Source organism: Narcine bancroftii, chromosome 6 (assembly GCF_036971445.1).
Source record: "Narcine bancroftii isolate sNarBan1 chromosome 6, sNarBan1.hap1, whole genome shotgun sequence".
Lineage (NCBI taxonomy): Eukaryota > Metazoa > Chordata > Chondrichthyes > Torpediniformes > Narcinidae > Narcine > Narcine bancroftii.
Window position 1 is genome coordinate 146686757 of NC_091474.1, and position 23758 is coordinate 146710514.

General features: G+C 39.0%; 1 protein-coding gene across 5 annotated transcripts in view; it reads left to right on the top strand.

The window, feature by feature from the left end:
- Window positions 1–23410, top strand: part of LOC138736574 (V-type proton ATPase subunit C 1-B-like) — a 53128-nt gene extending 29718 nt beyond the window's left edge. For 3 of the 5 annotated variants that reach the window (XM_069886298.1, XM_069886296.1, XM_069886297.1), the window contains 4 exons: window positions 647–740; window positions 6884–6981; window positions 15994–16123; window positions 23289–23410. In XM_069886298.1, the coding sequence (XP_069742399.1) occupies window positions 647–740; window positions 6884–6981; window positions 15994–16123; window positions 23289–23384 (418 nt within the window). In that variant the 3' untranslated portion in view covers window positions 23385–23410. Of the gene's footprint in view, window positions 1–646; window positions 741–6883; window positions 6982–15473; window positions 15553–15993; window positions 16124–16760; window positions 16882–23288 lie in introns of those variants that run through there. The other 2 variants (XR_011340405.1, XM_069886299.1) reach the window with 2 other exon arrangements.
- The last annotated feature ends 348 nt before the right edge of the window (window positions 23411–23758 follow it).

Sequence of the window (23758 nt, forward strand, 5' to 3'; positions counted from 1 at the left end):
TAACACAAGACAAAAATCAAATTTTCCGTGGTCTAATCTGTGCAATTATACAGCATTTATTACAATCTTGTTATTAACTTGACCTAAGTCTTTAATGCCTTTCTTGATACTTTGCTTTAAAGAAGATAACCATATGCATACATTAATACAGTCTTGTCCATGTAATTTTTTATGGCAGTACATAATGTGTCTCCAGGCTTCAGTCATTAATAGGAACTTTTCTCTCTAACCCATGTATACAATAAACATGCTGAAGTGATGTCTGTCCATAGAGTTAAGAAAAGTTGGAAAAATTCCTTCATATTTATCCACAAAGATCTGGAAGGAAATTTTGATGCTGTGGAACAGATCCATTCAAGAATTTTACATTGCTGAGGTCACCTCTTATACCTGTTCGACAAAGAATGCTTGAGATGGAAAATTCCATTGGATGGCCTGGAAGTCAAGAATTCAGTACATTATGGTTTTCTTCTTTAAAAGTGGAATGATACATTTATACACCCTGCTTGATTTTCTTTCCAGCAGTTCCAGTGGAATGTGAATCAGCTGGGTTTTGCAGAAGGTGAAAATGAATTGACAATTAAGTTCTCGCAAAAGAATTTGTATAAAATAGCAGCAGAGATTTTAAAAAGCTGTTCTGTGCTAGGTTTATGGTGCGAGAATTTAACTACAGCGAAGAGGAATTGCATGCCGAGAAGGAGGAAATGACACGACTAAGTGCAGACAAGAAACAACAGTATGTGAGTATTGTAATCCTGATATCAAATAGGAAATATAATCCAAACACTCGTGCCTAAATGACCTGTGGAACACCCAGCAGAAACAAATGATCTTAGAATAAATGCAAATGATGTTGAGCTCAAACAGAATTATATTGGAACATGGAACAAGTTGAATTGTGAATGTACTTCAGAGTTATAAAAGTTTGACAATCAAGAACCTCAAGATATTGAAAATCTGAAATAGATAATAAAATGCTGAAAACTCACAACAGGCCAGTCAGCATCTGTGCAAAGAGAAACAGAGTTAAAGTTTAAGAACTGGGAAAAAGAAAAATAAGTCAGCTTTAACGTGCATAGGGATGGCAAGGACAAAGGACATATCTGATAATATGATCTGGAGGATTGCTGCGCCACAATTTGTTGAAGCAATTTAATTAACAGGTTAATTAGTTCCAATTTTCCATATTCTCCCTACATTTATAATATTCAACAACTCACGTAGATACTGTGGACAAATTATTAACCTAACAACGTGCATGTCTTTGGGATGAGAGAGAAAACCAGAGCACCCACGGAAACCCACACAGTCATTGCAGTGAAAGCACAGACTCCACACAGACAGCATTGGAGGTCAAAATTGAACATGGATTACAGGAATTGTGAGGCAGAAATCTACTCGCTGCGCCACATCACTCACAGAGTTATGGAAAGCAGCCTGCAGATCAGACAGGTGAACATACTCTTCTAGAGGAACTCAGCAGGTCAGGCAGCATGAATGGGAGATTTTTTAAAAATCCAAAAAAAGGCTCAGCATTTTGAGATGAAGCCATATATCGAGACCGGAGAAATGTAATAGGGAAGCCAGTGTAAAGAGGATGCCACATGGGATTGATGAACCAAGTGGAGATGAAGCATGATAAACAGAAGCAGTAGATTGACAATGCCAGATAAAGGGAAGCAAGAAAAACAAAGGGGTCAGGTAGAGGAAGATGTGTCATTCAGGGTGGGGTGGGTGATTAGAAGACAAATGTTTCAATGCTGGAACATGATAAGAAGAGGTGAGATGGTGGTCTGGAATTAATCAGACCACTGTTCACTCTTCCCTCCTTTGAAACAATCTTCAAAATCATTGTAATTGACCTTACTGTTTCCTTATGGATCAACATGCTGTTGCTTGATAATACTCCTTGAAGTTTTCCTACTTTAACGATACTGCATAAATAAAACCAATGTTATTGTGAAAGGACTAGTACTTGTTACTTTGGCAGATGAACTAATGGCAATGTGAATAAGTAACTGAATTAGTGTCCCCAGGGTAATATTTGCCTGCTGGTGTGAGTCAATTCTTAATGTTTATAAACTGGGCCTCTTGGTTCTGAGTCAATTAATTTACATAATTACAGGTTCAGCAGCAGATTTTTGGGTCTAGTGGTCCAGAACAGAACACTGTTTGTCAGCAAAGCTTTAGGGAATGGGGCAATAGAATGATTTATGAAAGCCTTTGGAATGGTTCAAAATCTGTCAGTTCAAAGGTGAAGACGCAGGAAATGTTAGTGCTGTACTAAAGGAAAATAAAGTGAATCAACAGGTCAGCATACAACAGCCCAAAAACAGGAACTCCAAGAGGTGAAGAGCTCTATTCACCTCAGAGTCCTCCAAGAACATCTTCCGACACAGTGGAGCAGGATGAGACGTGCTCACGCTTCTTTTTCCAAAAGATTCACAGAGGGAGCTCTGTTATCCATAGTCTTACAGAAGAGGACAGATCAGTCACAGAGGATCTGCCGATCCTTTTATGCCAAACTGTACGATAAGAAGGCTGAAGACAGAATGGTCCCTCAAAACTTGTGGACCTTTATCATGGAGGTTTTAGACAACAGCAAGTGGGAAAGACTGGACCAACCTGAGGGAGCTGACAGACTCCATCCATTCCAATGCGTCAAGTAAGACTCTCAGAAGTGAAGGCTTACCAGCTAAGTGGTATACAGCTCTGTGAGACAGGGTGGGTCAAGACCTGTTGGAAATAAACAACACTATGCTCCTGGCAGGCAGGATGTCAGAATCCACGAGGAAGGGCATCATCACCCTCATCTTTAATCAGAAGGGCGAGAAGGAGGAGATCAGAAACTAGAGACCAATAACATTGTTAAACGTTGACCACAAAATCCTGTCCAAGGCCATCACCAATCGAATCAAATCTGCCTGCGGCAGCCCAAACCTGTACAATTCCAGGCAGGAAAATCTCTGATAACCTCATGCTACTCAGAGATACCATCGCCTGTGTGCAAGACAGGGTTGGACATCTACCTGGTCAGCTTAGACAAGGAGAAGGGTTTCAACCGATATTGCACATACACATTGGACGTGCTCTTCAAAATGTGCTTTGGGGAGGGAATACGGAATTCGATTACACTATTCTTCATGGACATCTGTAGCACAGTCCAAATCAATGGGATGGAAATAGATAGCTTCCCCTAGAAGTTTGGAGTCAGACAGGGTTTCCTTCTCTCTCCAGCCTTATTTGCATGCTGCATAGAGCCCTTTGCTGAATCTATTAGGAAGGATGCGGGCATAAATGCTGTAATGTTGCCAGGCAGTGGAGGCACTCAGGTCAAGGCCTCCCTGTACATGGATGGTGTCACCATTATCTGTTCAGATGCACGACCAGCATCTGTGGCCAGGATCTGTATCGGGTGCCAAAGTTAACTGGAAGAAGAGCGAGGCAATACTCTTCAGTATCTAGCCCAACCAATCAACCATCCCCTTCACAGTCAGATATGACTACCTGAAGGTGCTGTGGATCTGGTTTGGAAGGGCTGAGCCATACAACAAGAATTGGTTGGAGCAGATTGTGTAAGTCCATCAGAAAGTGGGTCTCTGGGTGTGGCATTCCCTCTCGATAACAGGGAAGAACCCAGTCATGAAGTGCCCATCCCCACTACCTCTACCTTGGCAGTCCCTAGAGCAATTTTCTGGTTCATATGGGGATCCAAAATTGGAAAGGGTCCGAAGGAATCCATGTTCAAGTCATCAGTCAATGGGAGTAAGGGTGTACCCAATGTGACCCTCATCCTGATGACCATCTTCATGTGTGGCTACATAAGGGGGTGCATGGAGCCAAAGTATGAGGGCACCAAATGCCACTATAGGCTGAGGTTCTACCTGCCCCAGGTGTGGTAAAGGATGGGTCTGTCCCCATTGCCGTGCAATGTCACAGTCAGCTGTACTTTACCAATCCACCTATCACTTGTGAAAAAGTTTTTCCAGATGAACCCCTTTGATCACAAGGCCACCAGGCAATGGTCAGCATGGAATGTATGCAGACACTGAGAGACAATAACTCAGTGGGGTGGTTCCTTGAGCAGACCATCCAGATCATTTGACAGAATGCCTCATTGCCGGTGCTCGTGAACAAGCACCAAGAGTTAGCCTGGCTGGCATTGAGAGGAGCCCTCCCCGTCAAATCCTTCCTGTACAACCAGAACATCACCCTCCATGCACATTGACCCCGAGATGCCTGTGGTGGAGAAGAGACAGTCGCCCACCTCTTTGCAGAATGCAGATTTGCTAAGAGTTTGTGGGGAAGGATGCAACAATCCTTGTCATGGTTCATCTCCAGCAGCAGTGTGACAGAGGACATTCTGATTTACAGACTGTTCCTGGGGACACAGAGTTAGACAGCAAGAACTGCTGGAAGACTATCAACTTGGTGGAAGAAAAACTTTGGTCTGCCTAAAACCTGTTGGTCTTTCAGCACATGGATAAGTTGCTGCATGAGTACATGCTGAGGGCTGCACTGAGGCTCACTGCAGCCAACGCGAGCATGCTCTGGGGAAGGATCCCAGTCTAGATGCCTTCCATTACCAATCTTTGAGGGGATGAGACTGAAGAGAAGCCCCTCAAACAGAGCAGGGAGTAATGACAAGGTACCACTGTGGTGGTAATGGTGTAAATGGCACAGATAGCATCCCCATCAAGTCTGCAGTCGGGCAAGGATGCCAGCTCTCCCCTTAATTCTTGTGCACTGGATAGAAACTCTTGTCGAATCCATTTGGAAGGAAGTTGGCTTAAGATGAGAGATGTCTGGCAGTAAGATCACTCAAGTCAAAGCCTTCATGTACATGGTGAATGTCACCATCTTCTTCCCAAATCCAAGTCCACAGATTGATCAGCATCTGTGACCAGTGTGAGAGTCAACTGTAGGAAGAGCAAGGTCATGCTCTTCAGCAACTTGCTTGACCGGTCCACTTTCCCCTTCACTCTCACATCCAACTTTCTGAAGGTGTGGCATGCAACAAAAATTAGCTCGGGCGGTTAGGCAAGATGCAACTAAAATTTGATAACATGTGAAGAAGTGCTCCCTCTCAATGGCAAGCTCTTGGAGCCTGTAGATGTGGCCCATATCCTGCCCCTTCACCCTGTCAGTCAACTGAGCTAGCTTTCCTTTTATGCAAATTTAAGATAGGATGGGTCTGATGGACCATGATGTGCAAGTCGCCAGACAATGGGAAGAAAGGCCCACACAACATTGCTTTTGTCTTGATGGCCACCTTTCTGTGTGGCTGCATCAAGTTGAGCTTAGTATGTGCTGAGGTTGTACCTGCACCAGCATTGCGAAGAATAGCTCTGGTCTTGTTGACATGTGGAGCTCCATGCAATTGGACCTTTTTGCACTGAATGCCCTTCATGAAAATGTTCTTTCTGGAAAACATAATGCAGTGATCAGCACAGAACCTCTTGCAAATGTTGTGGGATAGTAACACAATGAATTCTGTGGGATGGTTTTCCATGCAGACTGCCAATTCCATTTGGCAGGATACCTCATTGCCACAACTCACCAATAAGCACCAAGCCATTGCTGGTTGCAGTGAGAGGGGCCTCACCATCAGAGTCATACTATCTTAAGTAAACCCTTACTAATCACAGAGCACCTATGGCACAGGGATTGCTTCAGGTGGCATGTGAGAGGAAAGAAAGTTTGAAAACCACTGCAATAGAGTAACTTTTGAACAGTGTGCCCTGCTAATTATAGTTTTATAAAACCTCATTTTCTTCCATGATTTTCAATTAGAAGATTTCCATTTGTGTGTTCAATGGAGCACCTGTCATGAAAATTTACCGTATATGCCCGTGTAATAATCAAATTTTTTGGACAAATTTTTTGGGTCAAATTTGGGGAGGGGTTGACCTTCATGAAGGTCATACTTTTAACTGCATTAAGTACCGGCATTGTTCAAGGCTTGGATGGTCGGAACCGGGTGGCGAGTCTGTGATAGGGGTAACGGGAGCTTGGATGGGTGGCCGGAGCCTCAGAGAGAGACTGTAGTCGAGGTGCTGGCTTGATTGAGTGGGCAGCTGGGGTGAAGGTCTGTGATCAGGGCATCAGGAGTTCCAGTGTGCGGGCAGCTGGGGCAAGGATCCATGGTCAGGGTGTCGGGAGTTCAGATGAGCAGGAGGTCGGGGCAACGGCAACTTGGATGGGTGGGAAGGTGGGGGCGTTGGGAGCTCGGATGGGTGGGTGGTCAGGGGCAAAATGGAGGGGGGTGTCAACTTTTACACGGGTCATTCGAAACAAGTGATTTTTGGGGCAAAAGGGGCTGGGGTCGACTATTACACAGTATTGACGATTCCACAAGTATATACAGTATAAGTCACTATGCTCCACAGAATAAAATACTGGAGACAGTGGTGACATGTAATTACACCACTAGGTCACCAGGGGTCATCCCAGTGACCTTGGATATAAAGCAGTCCAGAGCTACCATCTAGCCTTCCAAGTTCATCTTGCAGAGAGACAAGACCTCTTAGTGTACATATTAGTTTATTAAAGCTGTCTTATATTAACACTGCTGGTGTGGTTATTGTCAATACAGACACCTTAGTCATCTTTTATGATACTGATCTTTCAGTTCAGGGGATTTTGAAACTCATTAGAAAGACAGTTCAAAAGAGTTTCTATGCGCCCAGCATTATTATCTCCACCCTTTAAATGATCCATTTGGCCTGATGAACTGGTCGACCTTGATCTCAAAATTAAGATGGTAACAGAAACAAGTGAATTTTTTGGTCAAAATAGTATAGAATCAAAGTTGGATTTGTGAAAAGATGTTTGCTTTGATTTAAATTGGATTAATTTATTCATTTTATCACTTTCATTTCAGGGGCCTTTGCTGCGTTGGTTAAAGGTTAATTTTAGTGAAGCATACATCGCCTGGATTCACATAAAGGCTTTAAGAGTTTTTGTTGAATCTGTTCTTCGGTAAGTAATAGGATGCAGAATTACTGAGGGGTAAAAGTTATGAGAAGGGATCAAATGAAAAAAAAGTATCAACTAAATCCATTTGGTACGATAATGGAAAGTTAAGGGGTAAAGTATTCAGAAAATTTCCAATTTGAAAGCATCTAAAAATGTGACTTAGGTATATTATATTTATTAGATACTGGTAATTATTCAACAGACATTAAACTACTATCTATAAACAAATCTGAAAAACAAACAATTACTTTAACTTTCCAGAAAGAGAAGGCTTGATCAATTATACAGTTGAAAAAATAATTAAGAGAAATGGTGCTAGATAAAATAAATGCTTTCAAGTCAAAGAACTTCTGAAATTGAAACCAAATCTGTAATGTATGTTTAAGTATTGGGTGGAAGGTATGCCTACTAATCTTAGAGTGTGTAAAAGGAAGAGCTGCTCCCAATAAACCCAAATCTTCCCAATAATAGTAGATCCAGAAAATAATGTAACCAATGTTAACTGCCCAATAACAGAATCTAAGATTCTTCGGCTTGGCTTCACGGACGAAGATTTATGGAGGGGTATGTCCACGTCTGCTGCAGGCTCGTTGGTGACTGACAAGTCCGATGCGGGACAGGCAGGCATGGTGGCAGCAGTTGCAAGGGAAAATTGGTTGGTTGGGGTTGGGTGTTGGGTTTTTCCTCCTTTGTCCTTTGTCAGTGAGGTAGGCTCTGCGGTCTTCTTCAAAGGAGGTTGCTGCCCGCTGAACTGTGAGGCGCCAAGATCCACGGTTGGAGGTGATATCAGCCCACTGGCGGTGGTCAATGTGGTAGGCACCAAGAGATTTATTTAAGCAGTCCTTGTACCACTTCTTTGGTGCACCTCTGTCTCGGTGGCCAGTGAAGAGCTCGCCATAGAACACGATCTTGGGAAGGCGATGGTCCTCCATTCTGGAGATGTGACCCACCCAGCGCAGTTGGGTCTTCAGCAGCATGGATTCGATGCTTGTGGACTCTGCCAGCTCGAATACTTCGATGTTGGTGATGAAGTCATTCCAATGAATGTTGAGGATGGAGCGGAGACAGCGCTGATGGAAGCGTTCTAGGAGCTGTAGGTGATGCCGGTAGAGGACCCATGATTCGGAGCCGAACAGGAGCGTGGGTATGACAACGGTTCTGTACACGCTGATCTTTGTGTGTTTCTTCAGGTGGTTGTTTTTCCAGACTCTTTTGTGTAGTCTTCCAAAGGCGGTATTTGCCTTGGCGAGTCTGTTGTCTATCTCTTTGTCGATCCTTGCATCAGATGAAATGGTGCAGCCGAGGTAGGTAAACTGGTTGACCGTTTTGAGTTCTGTGTGCCCGATGGAGATGTGGGGGTGCTGGTGGTCATGGTGGGGAGCTGGCTGATGGAGGACATCAGTTTTCTTCAGGCTGACTTCCAGGCCAAACATTTTGGCAGTTTCCACAAAACAGGACGTCATGCGCTGGAGAGCTGGCTCTGAATGGGCAACTAAAGTGGCATCGTCTGCAAAGAATCTAAGATAAAGCAAAGCCATACCACCATATTTCTATAATTTCTGCAAATGGAACTTAATCTGGGATTCTTTTTATTCTAAATAATAAGATAGAGTCAATATTGTTAAAAAAGGATTTTGAATAAAAAGTGGGATAGCATGAAATAAGTACAAAAATTTAGGTAAGATTATTATTTTAATAGCATTAATATGACCTATTGAAGATAAAGTTAAGGAGACTATTTAGAAAGAGATTGTTTCACATAATCCAGTTGTTCTTAACCTTTTTCTTTCCACTCACATTTCACTTTAAGTATTCCCTATGGGGGGTGGGGGTGGGCGCGGGTGAGCCTGCCGTGATGCCGTAGGAGGAAGATGTGGAAAATGCCTCTCCTGACAGAATTAATTAATGCCTGAATTTTAAAAAGAAATTATTTACTTTAATAATTTAAAAACTGCTTCTAAAAGTTCCCAGAAGATGGCTGTGAAGAAACCTAAAACTCAAACATCAAAAAAAACCTACAGCTGAATTAACACTATTAGAAGAACATGGGCCTACCTTGAAGATTCAGCCTCTGATCTTGGTTCCAGAAGGCCTCCCGGGTAAGAATTCAAGCACCAGTGCTGCCCTCCCGGAGAGCTGTGGAGGACAGTGCTGGAGCTTGTAAAAAGCACTCTGACCTGACTCCGGAGTCAGTGCACATGCGCGTTAGTGAAATTGCCTTCAGGGAAGTGAAGGACCAGACTACTTCAGTGGCTGGACATACGAGGGCTAAACAGAAAGCCCAATCGAAATTCCATCCACTGACAACATTGACAGAAGGAGAAGAAGAAATAAAGGTAGAAGAAGAAAGTTATGTTCAACAATCACAAGGAGAAGAGACTGAAGACGATGCTGCGGACCAAGAAGTTCAAGGTAAAATGCAATACTGTCACCCCTACTCCTCTTGACCCTCAAATTTTTGAAAATTGTTTTGATAAAATTGAATTAATAAGTCAGAAAATGGATGCTAGATTTGATGAAGTTAAAGCAGATTTTACTCATCAGCTGGATGCAATTAAAGAAGAAATAACTGCAATAAAAGTAGATGTATCAAAATGTAACAAATCAGTGGATAAAATTAAAGTTAAAATTCAGAAAATTGAAGACGATTTTCACGATTCCCGTATGGATGTGGAGCAATGTAAAGATCCAGTCAATAAAACTGAAGAGAATTTTACAGCTTGGGAAGTTGTGAAAAAGAATTTGACACAGAAAATTAACATGTTGGAGAATCAAAGCAGAAGAGAGAATGTGAAAATTGTTGGTTTGCCAGAAGATATTGAGGGTAATGAACCTGTAGAATTTTTCCAAAAATGGATACCTGAAATTTTATGAGTGAAGAATTTTCAAAATGGTTCGGAAATTGACAGGGCACATTGAGCTTTAAGGAAAAAACTGTATCTAGGACAACCACCTTGATTAAATGTTTACGTTATCAGGACATAGAAATTATTTTAAGAATGGCAGTACAGAAAGCAAGAGAACAAGGAGATCCTTTAACAATCAAGAAAAACAGTGCTTTTCTATGCTGATTTGAGTAATGAAGTTGTCAAAAGAAGAAAATAATTCAACCCTGCCAAATCAGTTTTGTGAATAAAGGTTATAAATTTGCATGTCACTATCCAGCCATTTTGAAAGATTTCTATGGTCAACATCAATTTCAATTCTTTTCCAGTGAATTTGTAGCATTGGAATTTGCTAATTCACTACCTAACATCAAGCAAAATGGTGAATTTATGCCTGTATTTCAAAAAGAACGAGATCAAGAAAAGATGAGAGGGAAGAGTTCATCTGGGGGGGGCTACTGACTGAAGTTTGAGTTGAAACTGAGGAAGAGCAAACAGATGTGGATCTTGCAGAAGCACGTCTTATTAGATTGACTTATATTGATTATATTCTGTTGGGGGGGGGGAAGATTCTCTTTTGTTTCTGCTTCTTTTCTCTGAGGCTTCGTGCTGCTAGTGACGAGGGACACTTCTCATTAAATAAGGGAGTTAGTGCTGACCTAATCAGCATTTTTGGTTTTTTTTTAATTGTCTTCTTTTTTTTCTTATTATTTGGGGTTTCCTACTTTCTTTCTGGGAGATGTTGAATTTTGTGGTTGGTCTGTGGAGTGGAGGCCTCTTGGAGCGGAGACGGGAGCTCGATATTTTTTAAAGATCTATTCATATGTCAAAACAAAGTTGGAATTATGTAACTTTTAATGTGAATGGGCTCAATAACCCAATTAAAAGGAAGAGAGTTTTGGCTCATTAATTTCTTAGGATATTGACTTTTTGCAAGAAACCCACTTATCAGAGAAAGAACATAAACAACTAAAAAGAGAATGGGTAGGCCAGGTATTTGCTTCATCCTTTAATTCTATTAGTGGTCTCTAAAAATGCTTAGCTATTATGTGGAAATCTGATTTAAATTTAGGGATGAAAAGATGGCATAATGAAATGAAAGCCTGTATTCCTTTGGAAAAGATTACGTATAATTTTAGAGATAAACATTCTTTTTTCATTAAAGTTTGGAGCCCTTATTTGAAAGCTGTTGATGTTAACGTATGAGGTCTCGGTCCACTCCAGCAGATGTCTTCACTCCTGCAGCCAAGAAGCTTTTTAGTTATAAAATGTTAAGATTAAATAATGATCTCTCTTTTCTTTCTTTGTAGTTGGGATAGGGAGGAGGGATGGTATTAGCTGGGAGGTTGGGTTTTTTTTACATATATATATATATATATATATATATATACATAAATGGATTGATCATATGATATATGTACTTAGATCCAGTAATTATTATTGTTTGTGATGATTAATGTTAAATATTAAAAAAAAGTGTTCCCTATTCCATTGGTGCTCTGTGATTAGTAAGAGATTGCTTAAGGTGGTATGTGGGTGGAAAGAAAAAGTTTGAAAACCACTGTTTTAATTCTACTTCATTGACTTGTTATGTGCATGGTTTCAGAACTCCAAAGGAAATGGACAAATGACAATTTTTCAAGCAAAACATTTCAGTAACAATTGGGTATAGAGCAGTGATTCTCAACCTTTCCTTCCCACTCACATAACATCTTAAGCAATCCCTTATTAATCACAGAACATCGATGGCAAAGGGATGACTTAAAGTGGTACATGAGTGGAAAGAAAAAGGTTGAAAACCACTGACATAATCTACCAAAGGAAGAAAGTTAAATTTATATAGATCTTTAAATGTTTTTGTAATTTTAGCCCCAAGATCAGTAAAATAGTCTTGAACCACTCTAAAAGGTGTATGATTATAAACAGGTAAATGCATGTTTATTGGGAATAATTCACTCTTATAAAGGTTCAATTTATACCGGAAAAGCTATGAAATTGGGAAACAAAGATTGCAATCAAATTCTAATGACAAAATTAAAAGGACCTGGGAAGAGGAACTTCAGTTACATCTTCCAGAGGAATTATGGGAGAAGATCTTTGGATTGGTTAATACTTCATCATTCTTTGATTCATTTTAAAGTGGTGCATCAGGCTTATATGTCAAAAGACAAATTGGCTCATATTTTTTCTAACATTAGTCCTATTTGTGATAGATGTAAATCAAAAGTGATTTCTCTAATTCATATGCTTTGGTCATGTCCTTTATTGGAGAGGTGTTGGATAGATATTTTTAAGACTTTGTCAGCTATACTGGATATTGGTTTACAATCTAACCCTTTTACTGGTCTTTTTGGAATTATACTTCTGGAAGTGGCACAAGTTCCCACTTCCATATATCGGGTTGAAGCCTTTCCTACATTGCTGGCTAGAAGAGCTATTTTATTTAAATGGAAAGATTCTAATCCATCTACTTTGACTCAGTGGCTCTCTCAAATTATGTCATATTTAAGTTTAGAGAAAGTTAGGAGTCAGACATTTGATACTTCTGTTAAATTTGAAGACTTGGCGAACTTTTATAAATTATTTCCACATGACTTAGTATAATTATTTTCCCTTCCAGACTATATTTAATTTCTTTTCTCTTTGCTGGTGAAAACCAAATGATTAAATTTCATGAATACATTCTCATTATGGGTTGCCCAGTGTTTTTCTTTTTTTTAAAGATTAGGTGGGGTTTTAAATAATTTAAAAAAACTTTTTGTTTTGAAGATTTCAGTTTGAGGAGATAAGAACATATTCATTAATTGTGGTGTAATGCAATATGTTAAAAGATGGCATATAGTGATTTTTTTCCCCCCTTTTTGGTTATGTACTCCTATTCTCCTCATAATATGATTGATAAAAAGATTGAAAAAGAAGAAAAGTTAGGTCTGGGAACATTTGTACTGAAGCCATGCATGAAATTCTGAACAATTTTCCTAGCATAGAGGCTTGTAGATAATATTGATTATCATATTTCAAAGATCACTCCTAAATACGAGTAGTTAATCTCACAAATTAGAACTTTGTTGCGGTAGCTGCATTATAATATAGCTTACAGATTCTTTAACAGTGAGCTGTTGAGTAATTGTAATTGAAACTTTAGGAGGATAGAAAGGCAGCCAGAGGAGGAAATAGCTGTCTTTAAATCTGTCTTTTAACCTGCATTAGATTCCATCTGCATCATAGCAGATCCACTGTTAAAAATTTAGCTCTCTGAGATCATGTCACATGAGGCTGAAAGTGTCAGAAAACCTGCAATTACAAAAATTGTCACCCACCTTAGGGATGGCTCCACAACCTTACCAGAAGTTGTCAAAGTCAAACTTTTTTTTTAAAGTTTAGTCAAAGATAGCATGAGGGAGATCAGGAGTATTCATTAGTTTGACGTGTGAAAATTGCAGATGCTGGAAATTTGAAATGAAAATAGAAATCTCTGGAAATATTAAGCAGGTTAAGCAGTAGCAAGGGACAGAAACAGAATGAACATCCCTTAATAGGAACTGGAAAGTGAGAAAATGTGTGAGTTTAAAATTGCAGAAAGTAAGAGCAGAGATGGAGAGAACTGAAGAATATAAGAGTATGGAACCAAGGTTGTCCAGGTGACACATTTGTTTCTGGTGCCATCCAAAAGCAGAATGTGAATATAATGACACTAAGATTGATGGAGCTGTAGTGTAGAGGGCTCTCACAGAACACAAATGGTTGTAAATTATTACCACCTAGGGGCAAAAGAAAACACAAGATGGAGTTTAATCCGGACAAATGTGAGATGTTGCACTTTCAAAAGTCAAACATAAAAGGAATATATACAGATAATGGCAGAGCTCTTACAAGCATCAATGCACAGAGGGATCTGGGGATTCACATTCATAGCTCCTTGAAAGTGGCATCCTTGCCTTCATTGCATGGGGATTTGAATATGAAAGTAAAAAAGGCTGGACAAAACTTTAATTAAGCTGCATTTGGAGCGTTGTGTGCAATTCTGTTATCTCATTACAAGAAGGCCATGTAAGTTGGACAAACTTGGGTTGTTTACCTCTGATACAAGCGTACAAAGTATGAGAAGTATTAATAGGATAGACAGTCAATCTTTTTCCCATGTTAAAAATGTTTTACTCTGAGGACATTGTTTAAGGTGAAGTGGGGAAAGTTTAAAAGGAAACACAGAGTCTAGAACAGGTGTCTAGAACAGGAGTTGTGGTGGAAGCAGAAACAATAGTTGTGTTTAAGAGGCTTCTGGATAGATACATGATCATGCAGGGACTAGAGGGATATGCATCATGTGCAAGCAGAGTTTAAATTTAATTTGGGTATGATGTTCGGCACAGGCACATGAGCCAAAGAGTCTGTTCCTGTGCTGTACAGTTCTACATTCTATGAATTCTTGTTGATTTTAGCTGATTTGTCTGTGGATTGTGGAGAGAGCAACAGAATAAATTAAAAAAAAACCTTCCATTCTTTCCCCTTATTGATGTCATGATCAAATTCTTACAACAGAGCCCGGCTTAACTTGTACCATACCTTGGCTTCCCTGATGTTGCTGGTTTTTTTTACCCTCCCTTGCTTGGACTGCAGTTGGAATGTGAATGATGGCTTAAAACATATTCAATAGAGGCAGTCAATCTCCAGGAAATAGGTATAATAATTAATTATTATTAATAATGAACTACCATCAGATAGTTTGTGGCCTTGACCACAATAGATTTGATGTCACCTTCACCCTAGATCCATCCAGTCCCCCATGGAGTCATGGAGAGGCGCAGCTCGGAAACATGCCCTTTAGCCCATTGTATGGATCCTTGATTGCTGCTGTAGATTGTTTTGATGGTGGTAGAGTTTTGCCAGTGATGTACCGGGCTGGTATCACTTTCTGCTCAGACGTATTGGCACACCCATACCTAGCCATGAGGCAGCCGGGATGCACACATTGCACTACGCAACTATAGACGTGCTTTCTTCATGTTGGCATTTGTATGTTAGGTCCAGGAAAGGTCCTCTGAGATAGTGACTCTTAGGAATTTAAATTTGCCCACCTTCTCCACCTCTCATTCCCCAATGATCACTGGATCGTACATCTCTGGTTTTCCTTTCCTAAAGTTTACTATCAGCTCTTTGGTCTTGGTGACATTGAGTGAGAGGTTGTTGTTAGTACACCATTAAACCAAGTTTTTAATCGGCCCTTTTTATGCAGCCCACTATGATGTTATCATCAGCTAATCTGTCCTTCAGTGATAAAAATGTTATCTGCTTTGATATTACTAGAAAGCCCTTCATGGGCCAGATCCAGCCTTTGATGAATGTCAAACAGCACAGAGTCTGCTTCAGGGTCAGCTGCTCAAACTTGATCTGGAGTACAATAGATATCTCAGCAAACTACAACTCGCATATAATTGGCCAGTGGACACTGAGTTAGATTCACATTCTGTGAATTCTTTTTCAGATACCATAGATTATTTTGAGGCTGAAATGTGGTTGTCTTCTATCTTGGTGACACCTCTGACAAGATATGCTTACACTGCCCAGATATTGATCAACAAGCTATGTAACCTTACCATTTTTCTCTTATAGCTTAGTCTTTCATCCCATCTCCTCCAATCCAACAATGAACAAAAGCAAGCTGCTGTTGATGTAAGCACTGGAAATGCTCATCAGGCTGGATACCATCTGCAGAGAGAAACAAAGCTAATGGTCCAGAATTTGCAATCAGCAGCGAGTCACTTGCACAAAAAAAAAATTCACTGATCTTGTGGAGCTCTGGCCATGGGAATTTGTGTTCAGTACTGCTTCACTTGGATTTGTAAATCAGGCTGAAGTCCTTTTGTCAGAACTAACAAAAATTACAAGTGCAGGGAAAGGGAGGGAGAACTGCATGAATAGAATTGGTTAAAGTCGTTTGATGTTGTGATTTCCATTTTAAAATAATTAAAATACCTGGGATTACTCTGGAATATGCGCCACATTCAAGAGCTCAATTTGATTTGATGTTAATTCTGGTTTGCTTTGTGAAAATATATAAGGATATCATTATTCCGAATGACTACTTCCGATTATTAATATATTACTGTCACACAATTGGAATTTTTTTCAGATATGGGCTTCCAGTTAACTTTCAGGCCATGCTGCTTCAGCCAAATAAAAAGACAATGAAACGACTACGTGATGTGCTGAATGCACTTTTTAAACACTTAGATGAAGTTGCTGCAGCAAGCACTGTTGATGTAAGTGTTGTGCAATGCTGAGTTCATAATAGATGATAAGTTTGCTTCATTGCATGAGGGAAGTTGGTCCTTGCCTGACATTCCATTCTTCTCAACTTCCTGCTCTACTGAACTGTAGGAAACCAGACAGAGGTTTAACATTTCACTTCAACACCCCTTCATGAAAAATACAACAGCAGACTCCATGACAATTTCTTCAGCTTGAGGAACTAGCTTCAGGGCAAGACTTCTCCTTGAAGGAAATCCCATGATGCATGTTGCATGCATGCCTAGCAGTATACATTGACTATGAAGTTATGAGGAGGGACAATTCACATTGACTATTAACAGAGCTATTTTACAGTCTTTTCAAATTGCATCATCTTATAAATGTCTGTCCTGTTGGCCTTTAGATCTCAACGTGCTCTGAATGCAATTCAGTTTTTAAAAATACTCCAACAATTATGTAGTGTGTAAAAAGCTCCAAGATATTCTGAATTACCGTCCATCTGATCATAGATTTTTAATAATTTGTTATTTAGAACTGAAAACAGGCCATTTGGCCCTTCTAGTCCTTGCCGAAATATCATTCTGCTAGTCATTTCCCTGGCATTTCTTTCTCATAGACTTGGTATTAGAGTTTTTTTTTCTTCCTTAGGGATGTTATTATGTTGAGTTTCCTGAGTTCACAACCTGATATAGTTTCTTCAGGAAGGAGGCGAGCTCCCTGCAGAAGAGAGATTCCAATTGAAAGCTGTAAACTTCTGCAACCAAAAGAGGCAAGAATGGGAATAAATACGGAGCACTCACTTAACTTTGGTGAATCATTATTTTCAGCCTTCCGAACCTAATGCAACATCTCAGAGTTCAGGGTACCCTGATATGTTAGTGAGGATGCAGAGATTCTCCACGTACAGAAGAACCTAAAAATTAAGAGCTGGTGTCGGGTCTTTGGCCCTTTAATACCTGCTCTGCCATTCATTTTGATTACTAGTGAGCATCTGTCATTTCACTTTTTTTTTGTTAAAGAGGCAAGTATAATTTTGGATAGATTGCAAATTTTCCCATCGTGCATTGCAACAATGACTTGGTACGAATGGCCATTTTCATGAAGCGAGGGAAAATTCACTGATATGTAATCACAGGTCACAAAGCATGCAAATGATTAACAATTATTTCAACAGCAATCACAATCCCTTCATGATGCAGCATTTCCCCAGCTTTTAATTGCCACAGTAAGTCAATGATTAGTTTGTTCACCAGGTGACAAGTATTTCCACTTATTGAATTGCATTGCTTATTGTCTCATGCATCTAGATACTGTGAGGTGCTTTGCTTTGCTTTGATATTCCAAGCCATTCAACCCATACTTAAGCATAGTGGGTAGTGCAATAATGAAACAATTGTGGAGGTTGTAGCATTGCAGCAAGTCAAAAAGTGCAGGATTACTAGGACAAAGTTCAAGATATTGAGAAAGGTACAGTTAAATAGTGCATGTGTGTCACCTTTTAACCAATGGGAGATCCATTCAAGAATTTGATAACAGCAGGACAGAAACCATCCTTGAATCTGGAAATGTGTTTTTTCAAGCTAATGCATCACCTGCCCAACAGAAGAAGGGTGAAGAGAGTGTGACCAGCGTGAGAAGGGTCCTTTAATACATTGGCAACTTTCAGAGGTAGATGTGGCAGTTTAAAACTCGTGCATGCAATGAAACCCATGTTCTCTCTGGGACATTATAGGACATTTATAGAACATCAGCATTCTCAAACAGTGGCTCTGGATGTGGGCTGCTACAGTTCTGCAACAGAGTGGATTTCAAAACTTTTGATTTTTAGGTTCTGTGGCGCACAACCCAGACATTATTTCTTATCAGTCAAGAAGCTAATGGCAGTAGAAGGTGCAGGAGGAGAATAGGGAAAGGAAGCAACTCTTCAACATTAACGGCCCCTTTGGTCTGAGATCCAAATGGTCAAATGATTATGAACAATACAAGTAACCTCCTCTATTCAGCATCACCCTCAACCTTTTTTTAAAAACAGCCAAGTGATCATCAGTCTGATAATACAATAGAAACCAAATAAACAAGGAAAAGCAAATGCATTGGAAAAGACATTGCAAATCAGTTTTATAAATTATATACTATTGCCTGTAACCAATCACTTCTCTGTGTTATTTGCACATTGAAAGTGGATGACATTCCCGTTATGATCCTTACACGGCTAGAAATAAAAACAGAAAATGCTGGAAACATGACACATTCCTAAGAGTAGTTGTTTATTTTTTAATTCATTGGATTTGGACTCAGGTCTCTGGATTATTAGTCCAATAATTTAGCAACTGGTTGAGGGAACTTGTTTGGCCATTTATTCTGGAGATTAATTAGGCCTATGAATAGTTATAACTCAAGTTTTAAATTTTTATGGCCAATTGATTAGTTAATGTTCAGAATAACTTTCCAGATGTGACCCCAAATTGACATTATGTTTGAGAACAGTAACTAACAGAAGAGAGACAATGAGGCATGGAGTATCACCCTGAATACCAGCAGCTAATGCATTTTGCATATTGGCCAAATCAAGATCTTGGCCACATTCTACATAAACTGATTTAAATTATTTCATTGCAGATGGCTGCTTGAAATTTGTCCTACATTTGTGATCACACGACACAAGGTTGAAATGAGGCTATGGTGGGAAATTACGAGGGACCAGTGAATAATAAAGTCTGCAAAGTATTTCAGAGTTTACAGAAAGTTAACAAAAATTTTTTGTTAAAGCTTCATAAAGAAAATTGTGGTCAGGTGTAAACATTGACTATTGTCCATTTGAGGTCTTAAAGGGCAACTTTACCCAACGAGAGCTAATCCAATGCAAAAATGAGTCCAGATTTGTAGCTAAGTAAATAGACAAGGGTTTTGGAAAGCTTAAGATTACAATACCATTTCTACACTATGAAGATACAGGTTGAGTACCCCTTACCTGAAAACACGAAATCCAAAATGATCCAAAATCTGAAACTTTTTTAGTCCGTGGTCCCATAAGGTAATACATAATAGAGTTCAGAAACCTGATCAGAAAACGGGATGTAGTGGACGTAAGTAGTGCATTATTGGGTGTAGATGCATATGTAAATATTTGTATTGTAATGTGAATGCATGTATCTTTAAGTCTGAGTGAATGAGTGCATTTTTTAAAATGTTCCAAAATCCCAAAAAATCCAAAATTTGAAGCACTTCTGGTCCCATGGATTTTGGATAAGGGGAACGCATCCTGTATGGAAATGGTTCAAGACAAGGCCCACCATCTTCGTAGGATAATTTTGCACCTGTCCTTAGAGTGTTACAAGCCCAGAGAACTCCAAAACCTAGCAGCAATAGAAATTCACCCAGACAATGGTTTCTTAAACAAAAGTTGCTTTTAATTTTCTTTAAACATAATAACAAGCTCAATCTTGAACTTATTACTATTAACTTAACCCCAAGCACATGTGTATGTAATGTGTATGTGTTCAGGAAAGTTGTTTTATTGTCCAATCATTCACTTTTCATTTCTCCAGGTTCACAGGTAGCAGGCAATTCTCATACTGTGCACAGAATTTAACATTTATGAATTTTCACCAGGCTCTGATGTTTAAATGATTACTGCTCAGGAAGGTTCTTGTTGGTTTCAGAGAGATATTTGTTGCTTGTTGGACACACACAAACTGACTTCCTCCAATCAGTCACTTCAGTGTCTTGCCAAAGAAATTGCCCCATCATGGGTTTTCCAAATGATAACCCCTTCTTCCAAGTCACCACAGAGTTCCTATTGTTTCTCTTCTTTCAGAAGAAACACTCTACCCAGCCATATCCTCTTGTAAGGGCTACAAGGATTTTGAACAGGCTGAACTCAGAAATCATAACCCTCTTCAAAATGGGGTTTTCCAACAAGCCTACCAGCTTGCCATTTTGTAGTCTGAACTGACTTCTCTCTCTCTCTCTCCAAAAGAGAAATCACCTGTTTGTTTATTCTTTCTCTGCTTGTAAAAACCACATGACCTCTTCCAGGGCTCCAAACCCAATAGTCGAAAGATCTTATCAGTATCTCTGAGCCTGGACTTCATTGCCCATACACAAGAGATCAGCATTCTTCATTGCTTCTGCGAAGTCAACTGGAGCCTCAATGTCTAGCTTCAGCAAAGCTCTTGCTTTTTAAATGAGTTGTCTTTTGTGAAGTGTTACTGTTTGTGAAGTATAACCTACACTAAACATCTTTAAAGTCATAATTTACCCATAACTATTCTAACTTATCTTGTAACACAAGTAAATTCAAAACCATATTACATTTTGAAATTCCTTCCTTAAGTAATTGACTGTTTCTGCATAATATGCAACAATGAATTGACAAGGGTTTGTTCACTGTAAATAAATTTTCTGCATTACAATTGAGTAATTATTGAGATCAATAGCTCACAAAGAAATCAGTCCATCCAGCGATGTTCATTATGACTTAAGGAGCCCTCAATGTGAGAGCCACATTAACTACTTAGTAATGTAATTTTACAGAGCTAATCTACTTGTATCATAAAATGTTATTTCTTTCACTAAAGTTAACATAGAAGAGCAGCATAGTACCAATGTTTGTAGGTTTGTTCTCTCATCAACTTTTGATTTTCCATACACCCCCTCCATTCAGCTCTTTCTTCAGGCACATGTGCTGATGATCCATCCGTATTTCAGATGATGCTGACCACACTCCAGCTCTTGGCTCATGATTCTGGCTTCCAGTTGCTCATCTAACTTGTTGTTCAGACTGTACCGTACCCAGCAATTCTGTGTCTGCTCAACTTCACACATACCTGGTCATACTCCAACTCCACGGCACTCCATCAGCACACTTATCCACATGTATCCATCCATGATCATGCTTTGGCCCCAATTATAATCCTAATCACATTTTGACTGCATATTTAACCCCATTCCCCAAGGTGTTCTGTCTACATACCCAAACATCTTATAGCGCTCTTTCCACTCACTTGTTGCATTCATGGTTATGTCCCATCTGCACACATGCCCAAGGTACAGGCCAGGTTTCAACCCCCCCAGCCTCATGTTTCCAGCCACTCCCCTGCCCTGAGTTCCTGACGTCACACCTTGCCCTGCTCCTGTTCTGTCAAATTGAAGGACGCAGGCCTATACTTAGGCAGTCCATAGTTTTCTCGTAGCCTGTATCTTTCTTTGTTTGGAAGAACATTGTTCCTAGCTCAACATCTATCTTTTTAGGTTTAATTTTGCACAAAATACCCAGAATTAGTAATGATTGTTATGGAGTAAAGTCTCATGTTCATTGGCCTGGAAACAGTGGTGCAGCATCTGACAGTTCATTCAAACATCAAGGACTATTCCACATATTTCCACAGAACAAAAGGCATAGCTTGAACTGCAGACTGAACCATGACAGTTCTTATGCCATGTCCTCCATCTTTGACACTTTCACAACTTTGTTTCCCCTTTCTCTAATAGTCCTCGTTAATCTATAAACCAGTTGGCTTCATTAAAAGTTCGCCAAAGAATCCAGGTCCATTTGGGTCAAAGGTTTTCCTGATGTCTTATCCATCCCTCCCCACCCTCTTCGCAACTTAAATCTTAATTCATTTCTCTTCCCCAATATTCTGACAAAAGGTCTGTAACTTGAAACATTGACTTAATTTCTCTTTTCACAGATGCTGCCTGAACTTGGTGTTCACATCATTTTCTGTTTATTTGAAAGATATTTTTCAAAGTTATTTACCATCTGCAGCCAACAGTTCCCAAGTTTAATTGAAATAATGTACCTATTATTTGAACTGAATCACATAAGAATTATAGAAATCTGATAAATTGTCCAATCAAGACAGCAAATAATAAACATCAGTGCTGAATTTTTCTGCCAATGTAATAAAGTACACATTCAAATAAATTATTTTAAAATTGCATAGTGCTTTGATAACTGATGTATAAAAAATCTTTCACTCCCCCAAAAAAACTTGGTCATCAGATTCTTAATTTTAATCCACATTATCCATAACCATTTTAACTCTAAGCCCTAATTTAAAAACACCAGACCACTCTCCAAAATGGTCCCACTATCAATGACATGAGGCTGTTGGGAGTCTAAATGAAATATTTCAACTAATTTACATTGCTAAACTTTTCTGCAAATTTACCTGGATATGATGGCATCAACTGGAGATTTCACAATGGAATTGAAGTGTGAATGCCATTATCACAATTTCAAAGCTCAACAAGGCTGCCTTAAGTATATTTGTTCACATGAGTACATGCACATTATAGAGTCAGTGAGTGCTAGGTTGTTAATAATTTAATCAAAACACTAAATTGCTAAATACTGCAAGAGATTAAAATTAGGATTCTGTTGTTAATGGAGTCATAAATGAATACTAGAGCCATGAGGGAAAGTAAAAACACACAGAAATGCTGGGAAGAACTTAGCCTGTCCTTGAATCATCTATAGAAGACAAAGATATATTGCCCTCCTTCGAGGAATTGTCATTCAAGGGATTCTTCAAGGAATTGTTATTCCTTGAAGATCTTTGTCTCCTATAGACTCTGAAAAGACTGACTGAGTTCCTCCAGTATTTCAGTGTATTTTTACTACAAATCACAGTGTCTGCAGACTTTCGTGTTTCTCCCTTGACAGAAAGTGTCTGACAAACAGCTTTTAAGAAGAAAAAAACCCAATAAATTATATGATAAATGTAAATTTGAAATATTATTTTGCATTAAACTACTCCAAAAGAACTTTGATCCATAAATTATAATGCCAGAGGACAAATGTCCTTATATAAAGTATTATCAATATTTGCAAATAATTAATGATAAAAAGTTTATTGTTATGCACATTGACCAATGTACATATACATCAAAATTTTAACTTGCATGGAAAAAGAAACAACAGGAAAATATATTAAACTGTGTAATTTATACATAATTTATGCAGAAGATAGAAGTGTATGCTCAAGGATCATTTAATGATCTTCATGAAAATGGGGAAGGGGAAGTGGTGGTGCTATTCTGAAAGAATTAGCTACATGGTCATAAAAGAACAGCTTGATCTCTATCTATCAAATGACATTAACACTGATAAATTTAGTGATCACCCCAATACCATTTTTGTTAACCCATTTTATTTTAATTTTACTGCAGGCCAACATGGATATCCCTGGATTGAATGTCAGCCAACAAGACTACTATGCCTATGTCTACTTCAAGATTGACATTGACTTATTTAATTTTAAGTAAACCTTTACCCATAATGTGAAAACAAAGATTTTGCTTGATTTTTTTTGTATAGAATTAGTTTTATATCTATACTTAACTCTCTATTGATATAACGTGTGCTATGATTATTTTTTTGAACATTTTTAATTATAAAATCTGTACATTGCTCTCTTAATAGAAAATCTTGTCTGCCAACCAATAAATTCAATAGATTATATTAATATTCATTCCATAAAACAAGATTTTATTTGAAATATTTTATTCAATATGTCAATCATATAGGGGTATAGTTTTGCAAATTTGATTTTGCATAAAAGACTAGCCTGCTCACACATTTTCTTTGTACTCTTTGATTAAGAAAATTAAACATATCATAATGTTATTCCATTTTAAAC